Source organism: Gossypium raimondii, chromosome 7 (assembly GCF_025698545.1).
Source record: "Gossypium raimondii isolate GPD5lz chromosome 7, ASM2569854v1, whole genome shotgun sequence".
NCBI classification, from domain to species: Eukaryota; Viridiplantae; Streptophyta; class Magnoliopsida; order Malvales; family Malvaceae; genus Gossypium; species Gossypium raimondii.
In genome coordinates, this window is record NC_068571.1 from 28,458,219 (window position 1) to 28,467,213 (window position 8,995).

Sequence of the window (8,995 nt, forward strand, 5' to 3'; positions counted from 1 at the left end):
TCATGCAAGATGAGATGAAATCATTTCACAAAAATAGAACATGGGATCTTGTGAAGCTTCTAAAGGCAAAAAGGTTGCTCGTTGTAAATGGATGTTTAAAAAAAAAGAATGGACTCTAGGAATTGAAGCAACTAGATATAAAGCAAGGCTTGTTGCAAAGAGTTACAGTCAAATTCTAGGTGTGGACTTCATAAATATGTTCTCCCCAGTTGTGAAACATAGTTCAATTCGAGCTTTGCTTAATATTGTGGTCATGCATAATTTGGAGTTTGAGTAGTTAAATGTAAAAACTACATTTTTGCATGGAGAACTTGAGGAGGATATTTACATGCAACAACCAGAGGGCTTTATAGTTTCAGAAAAAAAAAAGAACTATGTTTGCTTGCTGAAAAAGTCCGTTTATGGTTTGAAATAGTCACCAAAACAGTGGTACAAGAGGTTTGATTCTTTTATGACTTCTCATGATTTTAAAAGAAGTAGCTTTGACAGTCGTATTTATTTTAAGAAAAAACAATGATGATTGTTTTGTGTATATACTCTCCTCTATGTTGATGACATGTTGATAGTAGGGAAAGATAAAGGAGAGATAATAAAGGTCAAAGCCCAACTTAGTGAAGAATTTGAGATGAAATATTTAGGACCAGCAAAGAAGATACTTGATGTGGAGATTCTCAGAGATAGAAAAGTAAGTAAATTGTACCTAAGTTAGAAAAGGTACATTGAGAAAGTTTTTTGCAGGTTCATTATGCAGAATGCTAAGCCTGTTAGTACTCCTTTAGCAACCCATTTCAGACTTTCATCGGCTTTGTCTCCACAAGCAAATGATGAGATTGAGTACATATCACATGTTCTACATTCTAGTGCAGTGGGATCCCTCATGTATGCTGTGGTTTATTCACATCCAGATCTATCATATACATTCAGTGCAGTTAGCAGATACATGGCGGAACACTAGAAAATAGTTCAGTGGATTTTGATATACTTACGGAGTACTACTGATGTTTGCTTATAGTTTGGAAGAACTAGAGATGGATTTATTAGGTATGTAGATGTTGATTTTGTTAGAGACTTTGATAGAAGAAGATATCTTACAGGTTATGTCTTTACAATTTGAGGTTGTGTAATCAGTTGGAAAGTCATTTTGCAAACTATTATCGCTTTGTCTACCACTGAAGCTGAGTACATAGCGATTACCGAGGCTTGCAAAAAAGCTATTTGGTTAAATGAGCTCTTTAGTAAACTCAATGAAGACCTTCAAATCAATATAGTATTTTGTGACAGTCAAAGTGTCATCTTCCTTACAAATGTCCAAATGTATCATGAGAGAATAAAGCACATTAATGTTTGGCATCATTTTGTTCATGATATTATTGCTTGTGGTGATATTGTTGTGAGCAAAATTAGTACTCATGATAATCCTGCAGATATGATGACTAAATCACTTCCTATAACCAAGTTTGAGCATTGCTTAGGCTTGGTTAGTGTTCATTTTTGAAGATAAACCCTTAAGAGGTTTCATGGATGAGGTGGGGAACTTGTTCGTTAAGAATTCGTGTCAAGGTAGAGATTGTTAGAATTGTGTGACCCAAATTCTTGTGAAAATAAAATATAAGTGGCAAGATAAGGGAATTAATAAGTGGCATCTGTATAGAAGTTTACTTTCTCTGTTTGATGTTGATTAGAATAATATGTTTTAACCGAACTGTATTACGTTTATTTGACTTTGATTAGAATATGGCTTTACAAACCTATAAATAGACGTAGTCGTCTCTCCTTTTGTATTATTCGAATTCGATATAGTGAATGATCTTCTCATCTGTCTATGGTTTTTCTCGAAAGGGTTTCCATGTAAAATTCTGTGTTTTTTCTTTTTCTCTTTATGATTCTTAGCCATTATCGACGATCTATTTTTCACATCATTCTTATCTTGTTCAACAAGATTAGTTGTGTTTGTGCTTACTAAACCAAAATTAGTCTTGTTTCTAGAATTTATGAATCTACAATATCAGATAAAATGTTCTTTCTTTCCACAATGAAAACACATTTTATCAGTCTTTCTTTTATTAGTTCAATTGAATTTCTTTTTTCTGAATTTGAGTCCTTTTGTGTGCCTTCTCATGACTCTTTTCATGGATAAAGTTAACACTCGAATCAAGAATAAGTATATCACGAGTGCGATTTTCAATCTCAATTTATAAAATGAATTAGAAAATTTTGAAAGATATATGATTCGGAAGAATGCAATATCCTCTTCCTATCCATTCCAAAATTGTGACAATTTGGATAAAATTGAACCTATTTGAAATAAATAAGTAACCTAGATTTCTAGTTCACTTAATTTTGAAACTAGAAATTGCAACTCATGCACTTATCCATGATAGGTTTTGTATCAGTGATGGTAAATTCAATTTTTTTTTTGCTAGAAATTTATCTATGCCTTTCTTCTCGTTTCCGTATGAGTTTTCAAGTGTCGACTTCTTTTGGTGAAGTCATGTTTCAATAAAAGTCATAAACATGATCTCTAAGAGAATTCAATATGTATCCACGATAAATGCACTCGTCTTCTTGGCATTTGCTTCTTTCTTTGATAGTATCATCAAAGTCTGTAAGTGTTGATTCTGGTAATGGCTATAGATTTGGAGATATCAAGGACAAAAGATCTAAAACAACAAATCAAAGTAGCCAAAATGGCTAAGGGTGAACAGTTAACCGAACTGAACTAGTATTAACTGAATTCATCGAACTTTTTAATCCTCTAACCATTAACCGAACTGAATTTTTTTCAAAAAAATTTAACTGAACCGAAATATTTCGATTAATTCGATTGGTTAACTGAATTAACTAAAATTTATATGTTTTTATTTTTTGGTTAAAACAAGTATAAAACATATCAAAAAAATAAATTGATAATATTCATTTGACCGAATTATCCGAATTAAAACTACATATAATTTGTATTATTAATTATGAAGTTTGATTAATTTGATTAATTTCGTTAATTAGCCAATTTCGAACCGATTTAACCGATAAATGAATGGTCAAAAAATATTAACCAACCTCCGATTGAATTAAACCGATAAACCGGATTAGATCAGTTCAATAAATTAATTTGATTTTAACCGAAATTTAAACACCCCTAAAAATAGCAAACAAAATTAAATCTTATATGAATAATTGCACACAAAAGTATATGACCCATGATACATATCTTTTGGCATAAAATATGATTTTCCATAACATTTTTGATAGAAAATTATGTTCATACATTTCTAAATCTTTTGAGAAAAATATTATAATTATTTTGAAAAATAATAATATTTATAAAAGAATATTGTACCTCCAAACTTATCAAGTGCATACCTTTGGTTATATATATAGACCCAAAACATAAGTCTAACTAGTTAATGGCTTGTACTTAAAATATAAACTTTAAGAGTTTATATGTAATTTTTAGGAATATGAAGTTACTAACATTGTAAACTCAGCCTTTTAAGTATGATCCATCTTCGTCGAAGAATCGCGTTCATGCCCAGTCCACCGCCAAGAAAACACCAACACCATACCTATATAGCCTATAAAATTACATTCTGATAAATATATCTCCATCATCTCCTAGCACAGACAATAATTCAAAATGAAGTGTTCGAAAGTTGAAAGAAAATCTAACAAGTTGCATAATGCCGATTTTGAACATCGGTAATAAATGCAAAATACAGTAGTTGTTTGTTTTTCCGAATTTTGTACAAAACTGTTTAGACAGCTAACAATATATTAATTTATAGGTGAGAGAAATCCGGCTAAGCGAGAGCGTCTAGAAAGCTTGGGAAGGACAAGTCTTTATCTGTGATTGGGGGTGTTGGCCTGGTGGGATGAATAGTAATATAAATATTTAGCCTCGATATTTTGGCATATCAGGAATCCCCAGACTTGATGATAGAGTGAACGGTTTCACTGGGAAAATTAAAGTACGTTGTACGTCCTGCAACTCAATTACACAACGAACCACAAATGGTGCCTGTGATACTGTAATATGTAATTAATTCATTATTTTGTAATTAAAAATAAACTAAATACAAATACTTACATGAATAGTAAGTATTTAATTATCATTTAGTTAAAATTTGCTTAATAAATAAAGGAGCTTTGAAATTGCAGGGGTGAATATATTCTACACTAAACTAAGAGTTCTTTTGACTCTTCTCAAAGTTTGTCTCTAGAATTTAGAATATGAGACTACCAGGGATCAAATTTAAGATATCCATTATTAAGAATAACAAAGTCTAAAAAATGGGTTCAAATATTTTAGAAAAGAAGGGCACCAATATTAGATCATGTTTTGTTGAAAATATAAGACAGGCATATATAAGATTGTCCCCGCTGTCAGTGTTAGATAGCAATGGACCAAGCCCAAAAATTGGCATTCTCGGGAATTAAATGCACCTAAAACCACCAACAATGCCCTTTGCAACAAGCCAGCTAAAACTAGATCAGACCCTGAGTGACCACAACTGAAATGGACCCAACATGGAAGCATCACAACCAACCACTCATCGACTAACGAGTTGAAGATTTGCATATGAAACAAAATGAGATTTTCTGCGTAATGGCACCAAAAAGGAGGTACCACAAACTTAAACAGAATGTGATCTGTTCTACCAATTTATAAGCAAAAATCTCTTAGCGAAACACAGCAGCTTTCAACATTTGTATATTAATATGAATTACATCCCTAGTTACTTTGAGAGCCAATAAATAATAAGGAACAACGTACAAGCAGCAATTACTGCTGACAGAATAAGAGTGTCCCTTGAACGCCTCCTTCTGATGGAACCTAGAAAATAGAGGATTTTTAATTAGTAGAAAATAGTAGTATACATAATAAAAGGTCAATAATGAAGATACATAGTAAAAATACCAAGCAAGCCACGGATAACAGGGAACTTGTCACTTAAAACTTTTACTTTCCCTTGAACATCTCCAAACAAAGCTCTTTGAGAGCCCAAAACTGCTCTTGTCGTTTGAGCTTGATTGATCACATCATCTATCTATAGAAGGCAGACATACAGGTTAGAAAATTAGAAATGAAATAATCATTTGACAAATAGGGAAGAAAAATTAACCAATAATAATAGTAATAATAAATACAAGCTACTTTGTGACTGGGCACTGAAGCTAGCAAACAAAAATATCATGAAACCACCTATCTGCTGAGGGAATCGACTATTTCTTTGCTTTATTTCCACTTTGTTTACATTCTGTTCGATTCTTAAACTCATGTATGGGCATGACATTGATTCCCAACAGTAGCAAGGCATTGAAGCTAACAAACAAAATATTACGAAACCAATGGGAAGCCTAAAGTTTTTTCTATGCTACATTAATCTTATCAATTAAAAATGGAGTTAACATACCCAAGTTACCTGTAGACACAGCTAGAGAAGATAAAATAGAAAGATGTGTGAGCAAAGACGGATGTTTGTGCATAAGAAAGATGTAAAATAAAATTTTATCAGCATATCTATTTGCAACCAATTTTGGACTTCAATGGAATTCACCTTCACCTCTTGTACTCCAACTCTAAATCTTTCTCTTTTGGGTAAATTAGAACTTAGTGCAAACTATACTTTCGCTTATACTAAAAGTACAAATGATGCAAACATGGCCCCAAAGCTAGTATGAAGTATGACATCTGAACACCCATCAATCCACAACTATGAATAACCCATATAAGCAGATAACAGCACCAGAATCAACTTTCATGAGACACAAGTCACTTGTGTCGTACTAGTGTTTGAATTTCAAAACCTAGATCCTTCAAATTGCAATAAAGCAACCAAGGACGCGTTTAGCAATGATGAGCAAGAGTAAAGAGGTATACATCATTAAGCAACCAAAACCAAACTGATGGAACGCCTCATCTAAGCAATAGAAATGATTGTTCTAGACAAATTTGTAAATGGGGCTTTGTGATTAGGGCTCATCTTTTTGCACTTCCCTTGTATTTATTTGTACGGGCTTGATTCTGGGTTCATGTATCTCATATAAAAGGTGGTTTTTGTCAAAGCTTTGAGCTAACTTTTGGTAATATGCATTTGGATTTTGAGACTAGTTCATGGAGACTTGACAATGGTGGTTTCAACCACTGAGATTTTTGGCTTCTACATGCTAGACACTAGTTTTAGGTTTCTGACCAACAGGTCACCTGTTTCTTCGGTTTTAAATGCGTAATTGTGGCGCACACCTAATCCAAAACCAATTAAACTATACCAGGATAAAACACATTGAGGTAAAACACAGAAGGGGAAAGTTCTTTCAACAAAGCATGCACCACAATAAACATTGATAAAAGAATGTTTAAATCTTACATGAGCTATGCTTCCATGGATGGCAGCTCGCTCTCTGAGTAATTGCATTCTCGGTGACATACTCCCAGATGCCTGCATTATGGCAAACAGGTAAACTTTGGGAAACAACATGATATTAGCAATGGCAGTGACAAAATTAAGAGTTGAAATCATATGACTACCTTATACTCATTAATATCATCTCTGACAGAACTCAGAAGCTCCGCGTGTTCCCTCATTGAATTTATGTTTCCTTTGATTCTTCTAAACTCCTAACAAAGATATATCATTGCTTCAAAACGATAGAAAACTAATCAACTAGTCCAAATAATAAACAGCCAAAAGCAGCAATAACTAGGGGCAATTCAATGGAACATGGATGCCATAATTTATAGAGCAATGAACCAAAGTGCAATGAAGACAATCGACAGTCCAAAAAGCAGATGAGTGAACACATTTGGGGCCTAGTTCGATCTATAATTGATGACAATGAAAGTGTAGCGGAGAATAATTCTATGGATCATGGAAACATAAATTTATAGTGCAATGAGCCAGGGTAGCAAATAAAGAACTTACAGCAACCCTGGGTTTGGATCATACAGAAATGTAAATCTGTTGGGGAGAAATCTATGATTTTTCAGAAATTGAGAATGAATTAGAGATTAGCTCAAACTGTTAAGCTACCACCAACAGCCGCTCTTCTTCCACTTCTCTCATGGTTCAAGAAAAGAGGAGATTAGGGCACTTCTAACTGTAAACTTGAACATAAAGGAAAATCACATGCTACCCCTGCAGAAACTTTTCATGTAAATGGGAAGGATTTTATACATCCCCAATTGTCTATGGAAATTATTTTTCCCAAGTACACAAGTAGAGAACAGAGCAAATACACAACAAAAGATATAATGTAAAGAGTTCAAATTCTAAAACTGCTAGGGAAGTATATGAAGTTGCTGGTACGAGGCCATCAATTATCAACAAAAAAAACCATGGACCAAAAATCTTTTGAGAACTTGACTCATATAGCATATAGCAAAAATGAAAAGCAACAATAAAACAATAGTATAATTATACTCATGTTGCCATAAACAAATTTACAGAGAATGCTAACTTGCTGCTTGTACTGTATTTCTTATCCCACTGAACTGATTGTCAGGCATGTAACAATCATGAGCCATGAACTAATTACAATTAAGAAATAGAATAACTGAATTATATTTTATTTCAAATAGAAGTACAGATATCCTAGTAAGAATTGCCAAAACAACCAATCAAACATGTTTATAAGCATGCCTTGATGGTGTCATGATTTGGTATATTATCAGTTTGAACCATGGCTCACAAACATAATGGTGACAATGACTTAGAGGTTGGAAGAGAGTTTTTCCAATTGCAGTGGTAAAAAGAATACAAAAACAACAGCAATAATTAGAAGTTGCAAGACTATACACTACACATAATTTAATATCTAGCAGTGATGTAGGACAAAATATCAGGAAATGTTCATATTTCATTGAAGCTTATAGCACCTGGTAATTAAACATGGAAACCTGAGTTCTAATAACAAGTCTAGATAAAAATTACAGAGTAGACAACAAACAAACCTGAGTAAACTCATGTAGTATGTCTCTATGCCTTGCAAGCTTCTGGGTTACTGAAGTAGTTGAAGCAGCAGACGCAGCACATCTGCTCATGGCATCATTTATGTCCAGCAGTTTCTCGAGCAATGACTGAATTTCCATTTCCATAGACTTCCATGATCTACTTGACCCAACGGTTGGCGACCCAGTATCTAGATAAGCTCAGTGTGAATACATATATCATCACAAAGGGGAAAAAAGAATCTAACCAGATTTCAAAGGCTATTTAAATACAAGGAATAAAATATATGCTCTTTGGTATTAAATATCCAATCTATTCAGCCATTGGAGTTTGTTCAGTTTTTTTAACAGATTTATTCATAATTACTGTAATCTACCAAAAGAAAATAAAAATGCAACTATATAGCATAAAACAAGAAGCATTTGGTACAAAAATCTAGAGATAATAAAATGAAAAAGGAAGCAGTAAAAGAGCAAACCTCCTTGGGTGAACCTAGCACCGAGCTTAGCATAAGAAGAGAGTTTGACATCGAGATCACCCTCGATCTTTCGAGCCTCTCTCCTGAGTTCCTCCCAACCCGATTCTTGCAGATCCAGATTCGGATCCGTCATTTAGATCTTCGTGTTTGAAATTCGGATCCCTGGCTCTAGTTTCGTTTCTTATGTGCGTCCAACGATGGAGATTGGTTGAGTTATTTCAGGTTAGTAACCCTCATCCAATTACAGAATTCAAAAATGCTGCCGAGTGTTGGAAGCTTACTTGCTTTCTTTATTTTCGATGATCTTCTATTTTGATTTTCTGTTTCTCAGAGTTTGAGGGAGAGTAGAGAGGATGCTCTTCTATGGTTATTCGTGGTTTATTATTTTGCATCTGGACCCTTGAACCTAAGCATGGGCCCAACAGAGAATCAAACTATGGTTCCATTCTACCAAAATAAACTCTCTTGAAGGCCCAATTACTCATCTATATCTATTAGTTTCTAATAGAGGTGCTCATGGGGCGGACGGCCCGGTCCGGCCCGATGGCCCGCCCAAAATATGGGAGGGTTC

General features: G+C 33.9%; 1 protein-coding gene across 1 annotated transcript; it reads right to left on the minus strand.

The window, feature by feature from the left end:
• Window positions 1-4,577: 4,577 nt before the first annotated feature.
• On the minus strand, window positions 4,578-8,784 carry LOC105797626 (Golgi SNAP receptor complex member 1-2). The gene is made up of 6 exons (XM_012627571.2): window positions 8,425-8,784; window positions 7,949-8,136; window positions 6,527-6,616; window positions 6,366-6,437; window positions 4,916-5,045; window positions 4,578-4,831 (listed from the first exon to the last, which is right to left on the minus strand). The coding sequence occupies exons 1-6, from the start codon at window positions 8,555-8,557 to the stop codon at window positions 4,734-4,736; spliced, it is 711 nt and encodes a 236-aa protein (XP_012483025.1). The 5' UTR covers window positions 8,558-8,784; the 3' UTR covers window positions 4,578-4,733.
• Between the last annotated feature and the right edge of the window lie 211 nt (window positions 8,785-8,995).